The following is a 23703-nucleotide window of genomic DNA, read 5'->3' on the forward strand; positions in this document are numbered from 1 at the left end:
AGGCTACATAAAGTCAGTGTGTGATACACAGGGGTGGCTACATAAAGTGAGTGTGTGATACACAAAGGGGGGCTACATAAAGTGAGTGTGTGATACACAGAGGGGTGGCTACATAAAGTGAGTGTGTGATACACAGAGGGGTGGCTACATAAAGTGAGTGTGTGATACACAAGGGGGGTGTGGCTACATAAAGTGAGTGTGTGATACACAGAGGGGTGGCTACATAAAGTCAGTGTATGATACACAAGGGGGTGGCTACATAAAGTGAGTGTGTGATACACAAAGGGGTGGCTACATAAAGTCAGTGAGTGTATGATACACAAAGGGGTGGCTACATAAAGCCAGTGTGTGATACACAGAGGGGGAGGCTACATAAAGTGAGTGTGTGATACACAGAGGGGTGGCTACATAAAGTCAGTGTGTGATACACAGAGGGGTGGCTACATAAAGTCAGTGTGTGATACACAGAGGGGTGGCTACATAAAGTCAGTGTATGATACACAGAGGGGTGGCTACATAAAGTCAGTGTATGATACACAGAGGGGTGGCTACATAAAGTCAGTGTGTGATACACACAGAGGGGTGGCTACATAAAGTCAGTGTGTGATACACAGAGGGGAGGCTACATAAAGTGAGTGTGTGATACACAGAGGGGTGGCTACATAAAGTGAGTGTGTGATACACAGAGGGGTGGCTACATAAAGTCAGTGTGTGATACACAGAGGGGTGGCTACATAAAGTCAGTGTGTGATACACAGAGGGTGGCTACATAAAGTCAGTGTCTGATACACAAAGGGAGGCTACATAAAGACAGTGTGTGATACACAGAGGGGGTGGCTACATAAAGACAGTGTGTGATACACAAAGGGAGGGCTACATGGAGACAGTGTGTGATACACAAAGGGGATGCTACATGGAGACAGTGTGTGATACACAGAGGGGTGGTTACATAAAGTCAGTGTGTGATACACAGAGGGGTGGCTACATAAAGTCAGTGTGTGATACACAAAGGGTGTGTGTGATACACAGAGGGAGGCTACATGGAGGCAGGTGTGTGATACACAAAGGGGGTGGCTACATAAAGTCAGTGTGTGATACACAAAGGGAGGCTACATGCAGAGTCAGTGTGTGATACAGAGGGTGGCTACATAAAGACAGTGTGTGTGATACACAAAGGGAGGCTACATGGAGACAGTGTGTGATACACAGTGGGAGGCTACATGGAGACAGTGTGTGATACAAAGAGGGTGGCTACATAAAGTCAGTGTGTGATACACAGAGGGGGGCTACATAAAGTCAGTGTGTGATACACAGAGGGGTGGCTACATAAAGTCAGTGTGTGATACACAGAGGGGTGGCTACATAAAGTCAGTGTGTGATACACAAAGGGGTGGCTACATAAAGTCAGTGTGTGATACACAGAGGGGTGGCTACATAAAGTCAGTGTGTGATACACAGAGGGGTGGCTACATAAAGTCAGTGTGTGATACACAGAGGGTGGCTACATAAAGTCAGTGTCTGATACACAGAGGGGGTGGCTACATAAAGTGAGTGCAGTGATACACAAAGGGGGTGGTTACATAACGTCAGTGTGTGATGCACAGAGGGGTGGCTACATAAAGTCAGTGTGTGATACACAGGGGGTGGCTACATAAAGTCAGTGTGTGATACACAGAGGGGGGGCTACATAAAGTCAGTGTGTGATGCACACAAAGTGGGTGGCTACATAAAGTCAGTGTATGATACACAGAGGGTGGCTACATAAAGCCAGTGTGTGATACACAGAAGGGGTGGCTACATAAAGTCAGAGTGTGATGATACACAAGGGGAGGCTACATAAAGTCAGTGTGTGATACACAGAGGGAGGCTACATAAAGTGAGTGTGTGATACACAGAGGGTGGCTACATAAAGTCAGTGTGTGATGCACAGTGGGAGGCTACATAAAAGTCAGAGTGATGATACACAGAGGGGTGGCTACATAAAGTCAGTGTGTGATACACAGAGGGGTGGCTACATAAAGTCAGTGTGTGATACACAGAGGGGGGCTACATAAAGTCAGTGTGTGATACACAGAGGGGGGCTACATAAAGTCAGTGTGTGATACACAGAGAGGGTGGCTACATAAAGTCAGTGTGTGATACACAGAGGGGTGGCTACATAAAGTCAGTGTGTGATACACAGGAGTGGAGGCTACATAAAGTCAGAGTGATGCACACAGTGGGGCTACATAAAGTCAGAGTGATGATAAAGTGGGTGTGTGATACCAAGGGTGACAGTAAAGAGTGTGTGATGCACACAAGGGGGCTACATAAAAGTGAGTGTGTGATACACAGAGGGAGGCTACATAAAGTGAGTGTGTGATACACAAGGGGTGGCTACATAAAGTCAGTGTGTGATACACAGAGGGGTGGCTACATAAAGTCAGTGTGTGATGCACACAGGGGTGGCTACATAAAGTGAGTGTGTGATACACAGAGGGGTGGCTACATAAAGTCAGTGTGTGATGCACAGAGTGGGGGCTACATAAAGTCAGTGTGATGCACACAGAGTGTGGCTACATAAAGTCAGTGTGTGATACACAAGGGGTGGCTACATAAAGTGAGTGTGTGATACACAGAGGGTGGCTACATAAAGTCAGTGTGTGATACACAGAAGGGGTGGCTACATAAAGTCAGTGTGTGATACACAAGGGGTCGGCTACATAAAGTCAGTGTGTGATACACAAAGGGGAGGCTACATAAAGTCAGTGTGTGATACACAGAGGGGTGGCTACATAAAGTCAGTGTGTGATACACAGAGGGGAGGCTACATAAAGTCAGTGTGTGATACACAGAGGGGTGGCTACATAAAGTGAGTGTGTGATACACAGAGGGGTGGCTACATAAAGTGAGTGTGTGATACACAGAGGGGTGGCTACATAAAGTGAGTGTGTGATACACAGAGGGGTGGCTACATAAAAGTGAGTGTGTGATACACAGAGGGGTGGCTACATAAAGTCAGTGTGTGATACACAGAGGGGTGGCTACATAAAGTGAGTGTGTGATACACAGAGGGTGGCTACATAAAGTCAGTGTGTGATACACAGAGGGGTGGCTACATAAAGTCAGTGTGTGATACACAGAGGGTGGCTACATAAAGTCAGTGTGTGATACACAGAGGGGTGGCTACATAAAGTCAGTGTATGATACACAGAGGGGTGGCTACATAAAGTGAGTGTGTGATACACAGAGGGGTGGCTACATAAAGTGAGTGTGTGATACACAAAGGGGTGGCTACATAAAGTCAGTGTGTGATACACAAAGGGGTGGCTACATAAAGTGAGTGTGTGATACACAGAGGGGTGGCTACATAAAGTCAGTGTGTGATACACAGAGGGTGGCTACATAAAGTGAGTGTGTGATACACAGAGGGGGGGCTACATAAAGTGAGTGTGTGATACACAGAGGGGTGGCTACATAAAGTGAGTGTGTGATACACAGAGGGGTGGCTACATAAAGCCAGTGTGTGATACACAGAAGGGGTGGCTACATAAAAGTCAGTGTGTGATACACAGAGGGGGTGGCTACATAAAGTCAGTGTGTGATACACAGAGGGGTGGCTACATAAAGTCAGTGTGTGATACACAGAGGGTGGCTACATAAAGTCAGTGTGTGATACACAGAGGGGTGGCTACATAAAGTCAGTGTATGATACACAGAGGGGTGGCTACATAAAGTCAGTGTGTGATACACAGAGGGGTGGCTACATAAAGTCAGTGTGTGATACACAGAGGGAGGCTACATAAAGTGAGTGTGTGATACACAAAGGGGTGGCTACATAAAGTGAGTGTGTGATACACAGAGGGTGGCTACATAAAGTCAGTGTGTGATACACAGAGGGGTGGCTACATAAAGTCAGTGTGTGATACACAGAGGGTGGCTACATAAAGTCAGTGTGATACACACAGGGGTGGCTACATAAAGTCAGTGTGTGATACACAAAGGAGGTGGCTACATAAAGTCAGTGTGTGATACACAGAGGGTGGCTACATAAAGTCAGTGTGTGATACACAGAGGGCAGGCTACATAAAGTGAGTGTGTGATACCCAAAGGGTGTGTGTGATGATACACAGAGGGGGGCTACATAAAGTCAGTGTGATGCACAGAGGGGTGGCTACATAAAGTCAGTGTGTGATACACCCAGTGGGGGCTACATGGAGACAGTGTGTGATACACAGAGGGTGGCTACATAAAGTCAGTGTGTGATACACACCAGTGGTGGCTACATAAAGTCAGTTTGTGATACACAAAGGGGATGGTTACATAAAGTCAGTGTGTGATACACAAAGGGGTGGCTACATAAAAGGTCAGTGTGATGATACACAGGGGAGGCTACATAAAGTCAGTGTGTGATACACAGAGGGGTGGCTACATAAAGTCAGTGTGTGATACACAGAGGGGTGGCTACATAAAGTCAGTGTGTGATACACAGAGGGTGGGCTACATAAAGTGAGTGTGTGATACACCAAGGGTACATAAAGTGTGATACACAGAGGGAGGCTACATGGAGTCAGTGTGATACACAGAGGGGTGGCTACATAAAGTCAGTGTGTGATGATACACAGAGGGGGTGGCTACATAAAGTCAATTTGTGATACACAAAGGGATGGTTACATAAAGTCAGTGTGTGATACATGATACACAAAAGGGGTGGCTACATAAAGGTGGCTACAGTGTGTGATACACAGAGGGGTGGCTACATAAAGTCAGTGTGTGATACACAGAGGGGTGGCTACATAAAGTCAGTGTGTGATACACAAAGGGGTGGCTACATAAAGTCAGTGTGTGATACACAGAGGGGGAGGCTACATAAAGTGAGTGTGTGATACACAGAGGGGTGGCTACATAAAGTGAGTGTGTGATACACAAAGGGGTGGCTACATAAAGTGAGTGTGTGATACACAGAGGGAGGCTACATAAAGTGAGTGTGTGATACACAGAAGGGAGGCTACATAAAGTCAGTGTGTGATACACAGAGGGTGGCTACATAAAGTCAGTGTGTGATACACAGAGGGGTGGCTACATAAAATTCAGTGTGTGTGATACACAGAGGGTGGCTACATAAAGTCAGTGTATGATACACAGAGGGGTGGCTACATAAAGTCAGTGTATGATACACAGAGGGGTGGCTACATAAAGTCAGTGTGTGATACACAGAGGGGTGGCTACATAAAGTCAGTGTGTGATACACAGAGGGGTGGCTACATAAAGTGAGTGTGTGATACACAAAGGGGTGGCTACATAAAGTGAGTGTGTGATACACAGAGGGGTGGCTACATAAAGTCAGTGTGTGATACACAGAGGGGTGGCTACATAAAGTCAGTGTGTGATACACAGAGGGGTGGCTACATAAAGTCAGTGTCTGATACACAAAGGGGTGGCTACATAAAGTCAGTGTGTGATACACAAAGGGGTGGCTACATAAAGTCAGTGTGTGATACACAGAGGGTGGCTACATAAAGTCAGTGTGTGATACACAGAGGGGAGGCTACATAAAGTGAGTGTGTGATACACAAAGGGTGTGTGTGATACACAGAGGGAGGCTACATAAAAGGCAGTGTGTGATACACAGAGGGGTGGCTACATAAAGTCAGTGTGTGATACACAAAGGGGAGGCTACATGGAGACAGTGTGTGATACACAGAGGGTGGCTACATAAAGTCAGTGTGTGATACACAAAGGGAGGCTACATGGAGACAGTGTGTGATACACAGAGGGTGGCTACATAAAGTCAGTGTGTGATACACAGAGGGGTGGCTACATAAAGTCAGTGTGTGATACACAAAGGGATTGTACATAAAGTCAGTGTGTGATACACAAGGGGTGGCTACATAAAGGTAGTGTGTGATACACAGAGGGTGGCTACATAAAGTCAGTGTGTGATACACAGAGGGGTGGCTACATAAAGTCAGTGTGTGATACACAGAGGGTGGCTACATAAAGTCAGTGTGTGATACACAGAGGGGAGGCTACATAAAGTGAGTGTGTGATACACAAAGGGTGGCTACATAAAAGTGATACAGATACACAGAGGGAGGCTACATGGAGGCAGTGTGTGATACACAGAGGGGTGGCTACATAAAGTCAGTGTGTGATACACAAAGGGGGGCTACATAAAGTGAGTGTGTGATACACAGAGGGGGTGTCTACATAAAGTGAGTGTGTGATACACAAAGGGGAGGCTACATGGAGACAGTGTGTGATACACAGAAGGGTGGCTACATAAAGTCAGTGTGTGATACACAGAGGGGTGGCTACATAAAGTCAGTGTGTGATACACAAAGGGATGGCTACATAAAGTCAGTGTGTGATACACAAAGGGGTGGCTACATAAAGGTAGTGTGTGATACACAGAGGGTGGCTACATAAAGTCAGTGTGTGATACACAGAGGGGTGGCTACATAAAGTCAGTGTATGATACACAAGGGGCGGCTACATAAAGTCAGTGTGTGATACACAGAGGGGAGGCTACATAAAGTCAGTGTGTTATACACAGAGGGGTGGCTACATAAAGTCAGTGTTTGATACACAGAGGGAGGCTACATAAAGTCAGTGTGTGATACACAGAGGGGAGGTCAGTGTGTGGTACAGAGGGAAGGTAAGATGTAGAGGTTAGATATGCAAAAAATTTGGAAGGTGTATACGGTCTTCCACATTTACCTTATTTGTTGAAAAAGTAATCCATGTTAGCACTCATGGTCGTAATGAGATATACGTTAGGACACTCAAACATCCAGACTGAAAGCCTCAGAGGCTATTGTCGACGTGGCACAATGCTTGGTATCGTGTGACTAAGGGTTCTCTGACAGTGGCGTCACTTGGTAGGTATCACATAGTCGCTTCCAGAACTTCAACATTTTCTACACATTGATGTGAAACCATACACTGACAGTCGTGCTGATTTGTTCGTGATGTCCTCAAAAGGCTCACCAAAGGTATTATAGCTGACGGACTAACAACATCCGCGGGATCTCTGTTCAGATTTATGTAGGCCATTCAGGCTGAGAGGCATATTCCAGATGTTTGGTAATGTTATTCACTTAAGACGGATACCGTAAGTGTAAGTTCCCCGTGTCTATAGTTCCAGACGCCGGGCCATGTCCCTGCCATAGCGACTGTATTATACGTCTAATTTTAGACTCAGAATCTTTTATCACCGAAATATAAAGAAATGTAACAAGCTACAATATCCCCCATATAAGGCCATTGAAATAGAAAAATTTAAATCTTTGTAATAAACACAAAATTTAGTGTTTATCTCATGTCAACATAACTGTTTTGTTGGCCAATAAAACGTGTATGTATACTCCAGTGTGAATGTGTGCTCGAGATAACGGAGGTGAGGCGACACCAGTCAGTACAGCACAGACTGCATTGTTGCTTCAGGGTCCTCCTCTTTGTGGAAGTACCTTAACTGGCCTTTCTTTCAAGTCCTGTTTCAGCATATAAGGTTTCGACAGTACTCGATGTGACCCTGTGAGTGAAGACACGTTGAGAAATACATTGTTGACTAAGAAGAGGCGAGCGTGAAGTCATGTTGTGCAAGGCATCCCGATCTCCCTCCACCAGCTACATGCTGCTCATTAACTTAAACTTTAACACGTAGTCTCGGGTGCTTCGATGACACTTCCCACCGCTGCCCCCCTCAGCTGGCACTTCCACCCAACCCAATCGCCTCACACAGCCCACATTTCCAACCAACATCGTCCCGCACTTCCAACCAACACTGTCCCACACAGCCCACACTTCCAACCAACACTGTCCAACACAGCCGACATTTCAAACCAACACTGTCCCGCACTCCCAACCAACACTGTCCAGCACTTCAAACCAAAACTGCCTCACACAGCCCACACTCCAAACCAACACTGTCCCACACAGCCCTACACTGTCCTCAACCAACACAGACCACACACCCACCATTTCCAACCAAACACTGTCCCACACTTCCAACCAACACTGTCCTCACACACACCCACACTTCCAACCAACACTGCCCACACTTCCAACCAACACTGTTCAACACCCGCACTTCCAACCAACACTGCCCCACACAGCCCACGCTTCCAACCAACACTGTCCCACAGCCCTACACTTCAACCAACACTGTCCCACACAGACCACATTTCCAACCAAACACTGTCCCACACTTCCAACCAACACTGCCTCCACAGCCCACACTTCCAACCAACAATGTCCCACACTTCCCAAACGAATACTGTCCCACACTTCCAACCAACACTGCCTCCACACCCCACACTTCCAACCACACTGTCCCACACTTCCAACAATAACAAATGCCTGACACAGCCCACATTTCCAACCAACGCTGTCCCAAATACTGCACTTCCAACCAACACTGTTACGCACTTCCAACCAACACTGTCCCACACAACCCACACTTCCAACCAAACACTGTCCCGCACTTCCAACCAACACTGCCTGAACCAAACAGCCCACACTTCCAACCAACACTGTCCCACACAGCACTTCCAACCAAACACTGCCCCACATTTCCAACCAACACTGTCCCATACAGCCCACACTTCCAACCAACACTGTCTCAGTCAGCCCTCACTTCCAACCAACACTGTCCCACACTTCCAACCAACACTGCCTCACACAGCCCACATTTCCAACCAACACTGCCTCACACAGCCCTAACATCCAACCAACACTGTCCCACACAGCCCGCACTTCCAACCAACACTGTCCCACACTTCCAACCAACACTGTCTTTTTTTCTGTATGCAAAGAACGGCTTGTTAGAATAACCCTTGGCTTTAAATGGACAAATATTACAAAACAAGTGTTTGATTCTCGCATTGAGATATAATCCACCCCATAGGGTGTGTGAATGCATTGTTGAAATCCACAAGGATCACACTGTCACTGACATACTGCGCGGTGAGGTGGAACCTCGGCCTCTCAATGTTGTTCGAGTAAAGTGTCGAGTATATGATATGAACATGACGCCAGACAACTGTTTCTGTCCTGCTGGCTAATAATTTCCATACCCACAATACTTACATTTCACTTTTGAACAGGCCTGTCAATGGCTGTGAGGCCTGTAGACGACTTTAGAAAGCTGTTTAATGGACGCATGCACCCGCCTGCCCGCCCATACATATGTCCACTTTCATGATCGGTATTTATACCACTCAGGCATAAATACATCCACTCTCAAACACCACGACTCATATTACCGTATTCCCCTCAAGAACGCGCAGAGTTAGTTTCGACGTGTGTTACCTTCGGTATATATACTTTATGGAATACGGAAATTATTAATCTGTCTAAAAACCGAGGATTTATATAGAACACATCTTGAACAGTTTGTATAACAAATGTACTATGTATTTTATTGCAAACCTCTAGCATCCGCTGTCATCCCCAAAGCCCAAAGCAGCACGACCTGCTTAGTGTCAAGATCAACGTCACTGGAAGGGTCAACTGGTCGGGCAAAATGGATTTCTGTTGTTCGTGACCGATGGCGGAGCTCTTGTTTGGCGCTGCAGAAACACTGCACCGAATATCCTGGACCAAGTACCGTGTGGCAGGGATTCCATGATGATGTGGGGGTGCCTCTCATTTGACTGTAACCTTGACCTTGTGTACACTTGACTCTAGGTTTTGCTTTGGAACATAATTGACACCTCATAAAGGGTGCCACATATAGATGACCATCCTCTCCATACAAGGCCAGTCATCATGGACGACAATGCTAGGCCACATTGCTCACGTGCCGTTGGTGAGTTCTTACTTCAAAAAGCGGTAGCAACTCTACCTAGGTCCGCCAGGAGTCCGGATCTCAACCCCATAGAATATGTCTAGGACATTATGGGTCGCAGAATAACCCAGCGAGATCATCTTGTATAAAATCCTGATGTACTGGAACAATCTCTCCATCCCTTATGGAACGTCTGATGCGGTACATGAGGAGGAGGGTCATGGATGTGATGCCATATAGCGGTTAGCGGAGGGTACACCAAATATTAACACTGTGCTCAGTTATTGATCCTTATGTGATTTCTTGTGGATTGTATGCCAGACTTTTGCAAATGGCCGCACTGCTTAACCTCACACACCATAGTTATCAGCACTACAAGATGAGGCAGTCTTAGCGCTGTTTCCTTCTGAGAATAAACTGTAGTTTTTTCGTACTTCTTACGTTTATATTTACCATTTAATTATTCCTTGAGGGTCAATTTATCAAGATATCAAGTTAAATTGAGGTTTGGATAAGTTCCTTTGCCATGGTTAATGGTAACATATTGATACTATGAATACTAATGTTGAGATAAATTGTCCCATGTGTGTGTTTCTTTTAAGAAGTCATAAATTTTGTCTAATATATTCTTTATGCTTCAATGCACTTTTTCCCATAAGACAGACCTCCCAAAAGACAGACCGCTTAAAACAACACATTTTATGGTTGGTTGCATAAGGCTTAATTAAGCTGTACCCTGGATAATAATGGTATGTGCCCAGATAAAAAAGACAACATTAGGTATAACTACAGTGGCACTGGTAGGGAACTTGATTACAGTTAGAGTGGAGTCTTTGTGATTTTTGCGAGAGAAACATTATGATTTATGAGTCTTTGCAATGATATGTGTTATGATAAGATAAATGGTAATCATAGCTTTAGTTTGTGGTTTTGAAGACTATAACAAGGTGTAAAAACCTTGGAGTCAACTTTGTGTGCAGACTCTTTCAGTGTTGTCACAACCCCTAGTGTACCGTACACAACCCTGTGCACTTAAAAGAACCCACGAATCCGTTGATATATGACCAGATGGTGGCCACACGAATACGTGCAAACACCTAGTTGCGGGTACAGCAACGTGCAGTAAACTTGGACAAAGTACTGTGACTATGTGTCCCAGTCCACCCAGCTGTGAAAGAGTCACAATAACACGGTGCGCCTAGTGCCAGCAAGAGTTGTATACTCCCCAGGGAGTGAATCCTTGACTGGGGAGCTTCGGCAGTAAATATTGTCCTAACAAAGATACCTTACATTCGGCATTACGGACACGCAACGCTACCCATTTAAGACAAACGATACCTATTATACCAGATCAAGTCTGGGTCCTGAACGTCAATAGAGACAGGAACATAAGGGTTTTCTACACTTGTGATAAATACATTCATGAAATATGTTGAAAAAACAGAAATACTTTGCAACTTGAAATGCACAATAGTATCACTGGTGAAAAGTTATACTTATGGTCAGGAGCCAACACACAAAGATTACATTGGTTGGTTTGCTGGTGTTAAACTCCGCACTCAGCAATATTCCAGCTATATGGTGGCGGTCTCTAAATAATCGAGTCTGGACCAGACAATCCAGTGATCAACATCATGAGCATCGTTCTACGCAATTGGGATATGATGACATGTGTCAACCAAGACAGCGAGCCTGACCACCCGATCCCGTTAGTCGCCTCAAACGACAAGCATAGGTTACTGAAGGCTCATTCTAACCCGGATCGTCACGGGGCACACAAAGATTACACGAATAAGTGACATAATAGGGACATTTGCTCAAAACAGGTAACGTAACTGACCTTTACATACTTTATCGTTACAAGGTATTACGTTACAGGGACATTTTCCCGAACGGATACGATTACAGGGATATTGCCACCCAGGTAGCGTTACAGGGACAATTGTCCCAGATCCGTGTGCCCTAAAATAAGGTAAAAACCATATTTCAGGATAGAGGGATTTTTTTGTGATCAGCACATCTCGTTTCACGTTTCACGTGGTTAATTCCACTTTTATGAGTGATTTATCGGGACTTATCTCGGAACCATAAAATGAAATCCGATCAATAACCGAACGTATATGAATAAATGCATACCAAAGTACAAAAAATAATAACAAATAATAAACCAATATCCTGTTTTGAAAGGTGGATAATGAAATAGAGAACATGAAAGGACACATGGCAGATTTCAGCCGGGCTATATCCTAATGAACTCGAGAAATACGTCCGTACACACCCTTGGTTTCACACGACCAACACAGGACGTTACACACGACACGATGCGTTCATTAAAACATAGATTGTTTAAGATGACCTGTTGTGTTCATTTACACAAAGGATGTTTCACATTAGCAACGGGTTCATTAACACATACACTGGTTCACATTATAAGGTGGGTTCATTTAACATGGATTTTTACATATTGTTTAGTAGGTTCACTGGACACGTACGTGGTTTCACATTGGCCGGGAGGTTCATTTAACACCTAAAGGTTCAGTTAACACACAAATTGTTTCACATTATCTGGCCGGTTCAGTTAACACACAAATTGTTTCACATTACCTGGCCAGTTAAGTTAACACATAAATTGTTTCACATTATCTGGCCGGTTCAGTTAACTCACAAATTGTTTCACATTAACTGGCCGGTTCAGTTAACTCACAAATTGTTTCACATTACCTGGCCGGTTCAGTTAACACACAAATTGTTTCACATTATCTGGCCGGTTCAGTTAACACATAAATTGTTTCACATTACCTGGCCGGTTCAGTTAACACATAAATTGTTTTACATTACCTGGCCGGTTCAGTTAACTCACAAATTGTTTCACATTACAGTTAACACATAAATTGTTTCACATTATCTGGCCGGTTCCGTTAGCACAAATTGTTTTACATAAATTGTTTCACATTACCTGGCCGGTTCAGTTAACTCACAAATTGTCTGGCCGGTTCAGTTAACTCACAAATTGTTTCACATTATCTGGCCGGTTCAGTTAACACACAAATTGTTTTACATTACCTGGCCGGTTCAGTTAACACACAAATTGTTTCACATTACCTGGCCGGTTCAGTTAACATTACCTGGCCGGTTCAGTTGTTTCACATTACCTGGCCGGTTCAGTTAACACATAAATTGTTTCACATTATCTGGCCGGTTCAGTTAGCACATAGATTGTTTTACATTACCTGGCCGGTTCAGTTAACACACAAATTGTTTCACATTACCTGGCCGGTTCAGTTAACACATAAATTGTTTCGCATTACCTGGCCGGTTCAGTTAACTCACAAATTGTTTCACAACACCTGAACGGTTCAGTTAACACATACATTGTTTCACATTATCTGGCCGGTTCAGTTAACATACTAATTGTTTCACATTACCATTTAGGCTCAGTTAATACAGACATTTCAACATTATATCTCAGGGCTTCATTAACACAAACATTTCTTCACATTACGTGTAGGGTTCTTAGATTGTCTCCCATTACCCGGTAGGTCAAATAGGCTATTTCACATGACTCGGTTGGTCCGTTAAGAAACTGACTTTTTCTTATTACTTAATGGATTCACACACAGACAGTTGAACATAATGGCGAGTTCATAGACATAGGCTATTTCAAAATACCAGAAGGGCGTGAGTCATGCCATCACGTGATCCGGCAGTGTGTTGTACTTTAATTAATATGGAAAGATAATACATTTTAACTGGAATATCTGGGTGCAATGTCCCCAAAGTATCGTAATGTCCACTGTAAATGATATACATATATCCACGAAACACAATGCCAATCAATGTCCCCCAAGCATCGTAATGTCCACTGTAAATGATATACATATATCCACGAAACACAATGCCAATCAATGTCCCCCAAGTATCGTAATGTCCACTGTAAATGATATACATATATCCACGAAACACAATGCCAATCAATGTCTCCCAAGTACATGTATCGTAATGTCCACTGTAAGTGATATACATATATCCACGAAACACAATGCCAATCAATGTCCCCCAAGTATCGTAATGTCTACTGTAAATGATATACATATATCCAACGTATGTCAGCTGCCGGTTTGATTTGATACAAGGCTTTGAAATCCTAAAAGTTAGCTTAGATATTAACACCATTCTGTACGGCAGCCTCAGTCTGCCACAAACTATACATTAAAATATTGTTAGTAAAGTCCATAAATTCATTGTACGCAGTAAGCGTTTCAATTAATGTGTAATATGTCTTGCCTCTGCTTATTGTCCATAACATGTATATTTTCCATGTATTTTTCAGGAGTGGGCTTTAATAAGTGGAATAACTTGTACCCAATCCTTTTCAATACTGGATAAGGTATGTTCAAACAATTAACTCAAAGAAAGGTTGTCTGGTTACAAGCATTGTTTTTTTTAAATAATATAGCACTGCTGCTTGAAGCGCAACCGCAGTAACAAAGGTATTTAATGTGTTTGCTTCCGCTAACGCCTTGTAATGATATAGCTGTCGTGAATGGTAACGCCACACAAATGCTATCAACACAGTCATAAAGTGGCTTCACAAGTACCCGGGCCAAATCGCCAAATGAGGTATAGGAGAAGAGAAAAAACTCTGATTTGAAAGCCTGTTGCAACTATACTATATATCCACGGTTTTTGCCCCCGCAATACCATCAAAAGGAGGCTAAATTAATTGACATGGGTAAGGTAAAGACCAACATCACCTCCGGAATCCGTGTTTTAAATGTTGTTTACAAAAACACAATTCCACTTCACCGTCATACTTCGCTTATAGAATACGTAATTATAATATCTTACCTTCAAATGTGAGATACCTCAAAAAAATTATGATTGCTATGGAACTGTTGTAAAAGAACCCCTCTGTCCGGGTGTATTGTTATCGCTTGGGATGTACATACATTAGTCATCAGCCTGTATTTATGTATAACCATTGAATACACCATTGATCCCGACATACATGGTTATGTTAACCTGCTCCAGCACGTCAGTCGATGCTGTGCTCAAGGCAGTTCAGTGCATATGTACCATTAATAGATTTTGTGAGGAACTGTACACGCAAGGCATTCTTTCAACTTCAAAGTGTCATGTATTCATGTTCGTCCAACTTCTAAATGCCTTTCAAAAACTTCATTCTTTCAACTGTTATTCACTCTCCCACCCTCTGTCTCCAGCTATCAAACATTTTATCTCATCCATATATAATTTTCAAATGTGAAAAAACCCATAGAAAAAGAGTAATATAAATTGACAATGCTTGTCACCCATTCACCTTTATGTCTACTTCAGATTCAATTTTTGATCTTTCATTCAGGCGATGAGGCGTGTGTGACAAATGGCGGGTGTGTATTGTGTAATTAGTGAGACGGCCGACAGTATTCACTACAACTTGTGTTTCCTATCGGTGAACAGCGGGGCAACACTGAAAACCTGCGCACAACATCCTCACGACGTACAAGCATATTACAGCATCTATTGACGAAACCAAATCTTGGAAACGCCCGTAACTGTTCCGAAAGCAACGAGCTGTGATAACATGAGCTGTAATACAATTTCTGGCATCCACATCTGATGTATACAATTCATTTTTATAATATGCAGATGCACCTTAAGATGTACCAGTCATGCACTCCGGTAAGATGTGTCACACTGGTTAACACAGTTGTGTACAGTGTAACCAAGTACTTCAGTTGTCAGAAACCACCAGTAGTTTGTTTTTTTCTGCAGTTTCCATGGGAGACAATGTGAAATCCCAGGACCAGACCTGATTACACCCATTATAAAAAAGAGGAACAGAATATGAGATAACATGTTAAACCTGAATTCTGCTGCACGTGCATTTGCTTAATAATGTATTATTGCAAGAAATACGTTCCCACATAATTAAAATACACACGTGACGCCATTGTGTTGTTTGAACGTTTCATTATGTTTCAGCAGTGAACAGTTGGTTCCTGCCGCCGCTACTGCACATGCATCGTGCATCGAATTTACATGGCATGTTAGCAGGCACTGTATAATGCTTTGTCAAGGTGTAAGAACAAAAATGTGTTATATGTAGGTGGATATCCTCGGGTCTATTGGGGCAACAAATAGGAGTTACATTCCTCTCCACATAATGGTCAAGGCAAGGCTTGAGTGTAACTATCGAGGAATTACTTGGACGTTGGCTATGGTAACAATTAAAAGAATATCCATTAAGTGAACAGAAACCTTAGTATTCTAACACAAATTCCTGAAAAGGCATTAAAGTATTATTCTATTCTATTCTACTATTAATTACCAACAGCTGAAAATAACGTGGAGCATATGCTGTCTTCTTGGACACACACAATTGTACTTCTCTGTCACGACTCAGACATGAAAACAAGCTCCCCTGTCCGATCTACTGACAGTCCGAATATACACATTCCGATTATAGGTTATTTTTATACGACACATGCTCGCATGTTAGGAATATATAACATTTGTGAAAAATATCAAAAGTTGGCATTTAATACTAAACTATAACACAGATGGTCGGCGAATCATGGCCAAATTGACAAATTAGATCTTGATAGGAATTAAACTGAAAAACAAATTGACGATAGAGCAGCAACTAAATTTGTCAACTCCGCAGATCTTACCAGGGAAGTTCATCGATCGGTTTGAGGTATATCTGACATATACCCATATTAACTGATCTACTGGCAATATATGCTGATAGTGTAAAGTGTGACTGGGAAGGTAGCAATTTAGAAATTCGAATCAATAACAGCACAAAGCAAGACTAACTTGCTGACAACTCTATCCATTGTTGTTTACACGTTGGGGTGTTATGAGAATAAGGAAGGCACGTCATGGGAATACGACACGTGCTATATGTAGTAATAGCTGTTATACATCATGTGCATCTATTCATAACCCGAACAATGCATGCCCTACTAAATACCCGGTGAAAGTGTAAGTCGAAATGGTAGCATCCATGGAATATTTCATGGAATGTAAAGGTGAAAATAGCTGTGAAAATGATCACTGAAAATTATAGATGACACCAGTTGTTAGCGAAAAGGATACAGTCCACAACATCTAAAATGAGCAAGGGTTTGTAGCCTGACGCCACAGTACCCGTGCCACATGTACTCCATTCCTGACATCTGCGATGGAACGCTATACGAGTTATCATTACTTAGATGGAAAGGGCGATAGAATGGTGCTGAATTTTCTTCATGCTGGACATCAAATACCACACACAAATATAGTGATATCCGGAAGCTGTATATAATATAAACAGACGTATATGAGATTTATGGCTAATATTTTACAAACAGAAATCATTTCCCAATAATGTGATTGAAAATTCATTGTAATGCTGGTCTTGCATTTGCCGCAAGTCATAACAAAGAGTCAAGGGGTCAAAATTACACTAGTTCGAGTTCATTCAAAAAGTCCACAAATGTCGCTCCATACTACAACGCCTCCTCCATCGAACGGATGAACGTCTTGAACGCAGTTTGGTGCAAGTAAAGGGCAGTGCTTTGCTATGTTTAGAAGTATGTTCAAGAGGCTTCCACCGTGTCCTGACCCACGGAATTTTATAAAATAGGTCAGGCAACTTTTCTTTGGATTTATAGAGCTAGCTATTGACTCACATCTAACATTACATCACCAAGACGACCAGCATTGTGTGTGATGACCATTGTACACCCTGTCTAGGAGCCCTGTTTTCCAAGTTGGATTACTGTTGCTGGCAGGTCTTTGTCTTTATTGCTATAGTCACTGCCCTTGCATTACATTGACTCTGCTATCTGTGAAGGTCCGGGTTAGAATATTGATCTTCAGTGACCCATGCTTGTAGTAAGAGGCGACTAACGGGATCGGGTGGTCAGGCTCGCTGACTTGGTTAACACATGTCATCGGTTCTAAATTGCGCAGATCGATGCTCATGATGTTGATCATTGGTTTGTGTCCAGACTCGATTATTTACAGACCGCCGCGATATAGCTGGAATATTGCTGAGTGCGGAGTTAAAACTCACTCACTCATATTGTCTACCACATTTGTACTATCACACAATTTTGTACTGACATAGTTATTCCTTTGAACTGATTTGTATTGATCTGTGAACTTAGTTATTTTGGGGATACAATTGTCATATACATAAAATATCTTTGTGTTTCGCACTTAGTTCTTAATTCTCACTTAAAATGCTGCTGCAACTATTTGAACATGGGTCGGATATGGTCAGAATGAAGAGGGTCAAGTGAAGCTTTCCAACACACATTGGCATGGTTGGGATGAAAGACGTTTCTAAACACATAAATAACTTATCACTGTAGTACAACATTGCATGTTTGATCTAGCAGGCGACATTCACTACCCATCTTGAAGTGACTATACAACAGTTTTAATATCTTATCAAAACTTAATAGGAAGAGAGAGCGGAAAACGTTTTACTGACACGACAAAGTTATTTATCTAGCCCGCGACTAGGACACGACGCCTGCTGCATGCTGATGTTTGTTTACCTGGCGAATGCACGCTCAAGTAGGCAGAACACAGTGCACCTCCACCTCGCACCACTCCTACCGTCACGCGTTTAATCTCAGCCATGTGTGGACGTGGATATGGTTACCTGTCAAGAAATGAAAGTGGACATGCCACCCCCAGTTTTGTGTTTAAACTAGCATATTAAAATCCCAATAGAATATTTATTGATGGCACAACACAGACATCAATAAAACTGTTTTGTAAAAAAAACATAATAGTGCACACGTCGACGTGTTTAGTGGTGTGGTAAATGAAATACTTTGAACTTCGAGCTGTTTTGTGTCAAACACATGCAGGCTATGAACGTCTGTGTGCGTCAGTCATTATAGGAGTGAGTGAGTGGTTTACAGTATTCAAGTTATACAACGACATGTCAGGTAAATGTGGGTGAGTGGTTTACAGTATTCAAGTTATACAACGACATGTTAGGTAAATGTGGGTGATTATAAATTTCTGTGTGTGTCAGTCGTCTATAGGAGTGAGTGAGTGGTTTACAGTATTCAAGTTATACAACGACATGTCAGGTAAATGTGGGTGATTATAAATTTATGTGTGTGTCAGTCGTCTATAGGAGTGAGTGAGTGGTTTACAGTATTCAAGTTATACAACGACATGTTAGGTAAATGTGGGTGATTATAAATTTATGTGTGTGTCAGTCGTCTATAGGAGTGAGTGGTTTACAGTATTCAAGTTATACAACGACATGTCAGGTAAATGTGGGTGATTATAAATTTCTGTGTGTGTCAGTCGTCTATAGGAGTGAGTGAGTGGTTTACAGTATTCAAGTTATACAACGACATGTTAGGTAAATGTGGGTGATTATAAATTTCTGTGTGTGTCAGTCGTCTATAGGAGTGAGTGAGTGGTTTACAGTATTCAAGTTATACAACGAGTGTGTCAGTCGTCTATAGGAGTGAGTGAGTGGTTTACAGTATTCAAGTTAAACAACGATATGTCAGGTAAATGTGGGCGGAAAGCCCTTAGTGACGCAGGTCTCAGACGTTTAATATTTTGGTGAAACCAACGGTTATGGTGCTGTCAAACCTGGAAAGATAATCTGGACAGGATTCAAACCACAATGACACGTTTCTGGCACCGCAACTCTGCACAGAGATTAGGGTGAGCAATAAACGACTTAGCCACCCGTGTCCCCGGGTAGTCTGACAACCCGTAATCAAAACACATGGTACAGGGACATGTTTCTCTGGTCCTGTCATTGTAAGATATCTGGATGCTATTACTGCTTCCTCAGGCGGTTATTCAGGGTGGGGCGAAACCAAAAAACCCGTTCACGTACAAAGGAGCATGGTAGATGAAGCCGGATCTGAAGCCACCCGAAACAAGCCGTTGATAACATGCAGTCAAGAGGTGATCAGCCGTGGGAACATTCCACCATTATGTTCCCTGTACCATAGACACGGGTCACTGGCCAGTTTACTGCAGGCTACACGTAGTGTACCTATCCACAGGTAAACATGAGCATCGACAAACCAACAATATTATTGACAGAATAGACCCGGCTTAAGCACACTGCACCTAATCGCTTGCTGTGGCATTTCTGTGTACACGGTTATTCACCTTCATCATCGCCATGCTTTGTAAAGGTTATCCAAGTACATGGTTTTACACATGACATACCTATGCTTAATAAAACACACTTCCGTCCACAGCGTTCCCACGTTACCTAGTCTAAATCTCACAACAATAATTCACCTGTGTAACAACTACACAAAGGGCTGCTAAGAAATGAAAATGATGAGGTACAAGTATGTGTGGCGTGAACGTGTCGTTTACTGAGCCTGATATTTCTAGAGTCTATTTGAGCGGGGTATATCCAAAATTCACAACTCTTGAATGTTTTGGATTATGGGCGGTGGTTGGTAACTGAAGTTGGTGGATAACGGGAAGCGGTTGGTAAGTGAGAGTGGTAGGATAATGGGCGGTGGTTGGTAACTGAAGTTGGTGGATAACGGGAAACGCGGTTGGTAAGTGAGAGTGGTAGGATAATGGGCGGTGGTTGGTAACTGAAGTTGGTGGATAACGGGAAGCGGTTGGTAAGTGAGAGTGGTAGGATAATGGGCGGTGGTTGGTAACTGAAGTTGGTGGATAACGGGAAGCGGTTGGTAAGTGAGAGTGGTGGGATAATGGGCGGTGGTTGGTAACTGATGTTGGTGGATATCGGGAAGCGGTTGGTAAGTGAGAGTGGTAGGATAATGGGCGGTGGTTGGTAACTGAAGTTGGTGGATAACGGGAAGCGGTTGGTAAGTGAGAGTGGTAGGGCACTTTAATCTTGTACAAAATCAGTTGCAGCCCCCTCCCCTCAAATACTGCACGCATCACAACAAATGGCCATCCTGCTGTAAAAGTAAACATTATCAAATAATTATTTGGCATGTGAAAATATGGTCACTTGTAGAGGAAGCATTTTCTGGAGGGAGGGACTACTTGAAAGACTTGGATGATTGTGATGAGCCAAAACCATCAGACTGTGGAGATGGGGTGTTTAATACAGCAGTCAGTTATGACACTGAAGAAATAGAGGAGCTGACAGGTGAAAACCACACACGTAGTGGTCAATGTACAAAAAACTACCCAGTGCAGTTCAGGTCTCTAATATTTTACATATACTACATCACTGTAATACAGTGCACCTGGGGTAAACAAAATTGTTTCTTCACGTATCTCTATGAATGTGCTTCTCTTTAATAAATTAAATGTGTTCTGCATTTGATTGGAATACGAAAATCTATGCCCCGTCATGATATGTAGGGTCATCACCGTGGAGTAGCCAATCACGAACAGGTGTGTAAAACATACACGAGCACAGTGGCAAACATGGGTAACGTGGAGTAGCCGAACACAGTGGCAAACGTCACGAACAGGTGTGTAGAAAATACACGAGCACAGTGGCAAACATGGGTAACGTGGAGTAGTCAATCACGAACAGGTGTGTAAAAAATACACGAGCACAGTGGCAAACATGGGTAACGTGGAGTAGCCAATCACGAACAGGTGTGTAGGAAATACACGAGCACAGTGGCAAACATGGGTAACGTGGAGTAGCCAATCACGAACAGGTGTGTAAAAATACACGAGCACAGTGGCAAACATGGGTAACGTGGAGTAGCCAATCACGAACAGGTGTGTAAAATACACGAGCACAGTGGCAAACATGGGTAACGTGGAGTAGCCAATCACGAACAGGTGTGTAAAATACACGAGCACAGTGGCAAACATGGGTAACGTGGAGTAGGTGAACAGGTGTGTAAAAATACACGAGCACAGTGGCAAACATGGGTAACGTGGAGTAGCCAATCACGAACAGGTGTGTAAAAATACACGAAACAGTAAACACGAACACGAACAGGTGTGTAAAAACACAAACATGGGTAACGTGGAGTAGCCAATCACGAACAGGTGTAAAAAATACACGAGCACAGTGGCAAACATGAACGTGGTGCCAATCACGAACAGGTGTGTAAAAAATACACGAGCACAGTGGCAAACATGGGTAACGTGGAGTAGCCAATCACGAACAGGTGTGTAAAAATACACGAGCACAGTGGCAAACATGGGTAACGTGGAGTAGCCAATCACGAACAGGTGGTGTAGTAAATCACGAACAGGTACACGAGCACAGTGGCAAACATGGGTAACGTGGAGTAGCCAATCACGAACAGGTGTGTAAAAAATACACGAGCACAGTGGCAAACATGGGTAACGTGGAGTAGCCAATCACGAACAGGTGTGTAAAAATACACGAGCACAGTGGCAAACATGGGTAACGTGGAGTAGCCAATCACGAACAGGTGTGTAGCACAGTGGCAAACATGGGTAACGTGGATAGCCACACGAGCACAGTGGCAAACATGGGTAACGTGGAGTAGCCAATCACGAACAGGTGTGTAAAAATACACGAGCACAGGCAAACATGGGTAAACATGGGTAACGAACAGGAGTAGCCAATCACGAACAGGTGTGTAGGATATACACGAGTACATGTACACGAGTCCATGTACAGTGGCAAACATGGGTAACGTGGAGTAGCCAATCACGAACAGGTGTGTAGGAAATACACGAGCACAGTGGCAAACATTGGTAAACAGCCAACAGATATACAATATAAATGTTGTAGTCTACTACAATGCCATAGTACTTCTACACACACACGTGCGCGCACAAACAACACAGGCACACAGACACTGACTAACACAGACACACATGTAGTCGCGTGTACTCGGACACGTGTAGAGGGGTGCTCTTACAGATACAGCTAGACGCTTACACGGACATACATAGTGTTACAGATGCAAACACGGGTAGATACACAGTCACGCACGTGCAAATGGTTACACAGTCAAACACGGGTGGATGGTTACACAGTCAAACACGGGTAGATGGTTACACAGTCACACACGGGAAGACGGTTACACAGTCATACACGGGTAGATGGTTACACAATCATACACGGGTAGATGTGTACACTGCCGTACACATGTTTGGTGATACACTCTCGTACACCCGTAGACAGTCGCAATCCTCGATGAATGAGTCGAATGTTTTTCCCCCGCTTATCGGTAGAACCATGTCACCATGTACTGACAGCCAGTGTAAGAGTACACTTACCCTTTGTCGGTGGCTTGTGGTCTCTCTCCTCACTGTGTTCCTCCACAGATGAAAGCCGTCTGTCCTCTTCACTAAGAGATGATAGACGTCTGCCAGGTCGGGTAGATCTGTCGACAGGTCCAGTAACGACGCTCATCTTTACCCAAACACGAGATATCCGATAGACCCCACTACAACCACCCCACCGAGGAGTATAGTAGGAAGTTAACCGTTAAATAACGCCACGAGGGCGCTCTTCGAACAAATCAAGGGTGGGCACTTTACGCGAGCGTGGTATGCTTATGTGGGTTTATTTTACAACAGCTTGGTCTGTTTTGTATCACTTCCTCAAGTAAGCCTTGTCCTTGTGTGTTAAGAATGAGCCCATACCTTGATCCTGATAATAAATGTATACATTTCCCAGACCATTCTGTCGTATGCTCGGACGTTCTACCAATGTGACCCGTTGAAAACTACCAGATGTATATTTGCACTCCGATTTCAGAGACAATACATACATTGCCAGAAAAAATGAACTATTTACTATTTACTCTCACCTCCGTGCACATAAAGTTGCATGAAGTATGTTGTCCTCTTAGTTCATCCCATTGTAAAGGTCTCTCCAAACCTTATCTCTCCAAACTGAGGGGCCTTTCAAAGCGGAATTTAAAGCAAAGCCACTTATTTGTAGCAAGTAAATTACATCTCAGTGGATATCAATCTCTCATTCGAACTATTAAGCTTCTTTTCTT

The 23703-nt window shown here is 43.4% G+C and overlaps 1 protein-coding gene across 1 annotated transcript in view; it reads right to left on the minus strand.

The window, feature by feature from the left end:
- LOC124292050 overlaps nt 1–23200 on the minus strand; it is a 40086-nt gene extending 16886 nt beyond the window's left edge. The window contains exon 1 of the mRNA XM_046729122.1: nt 22973–23200. Within this exon, the coding sequence (XP_046585078.1) occupies nt 22973–23108 (136 nt within the window). The 5' untranslated portion in view covers nt 23109–23200. The remainder of the gene's footprint in view (nt 1–22972) is intronic.
- Between the last annotated feature and the right edge of the window lie 503 nt (nt 23201–23703).

This window comes from Haliotis rubra, unplaced genomic scaffold (assembly GCF_003918875.1).
Source record: "Haliotis rubra isolate DU_JTF1 unplaced genomic scaffold, ASM391887v1 Scf506, whole genome shotgun sequence".
Lineage (NCBI taxonomy): Eukaryota > Metazoa > Mollusca > Gastropoda > Lepetellida > Haliotidae > Haliotis > Haliotis rubra.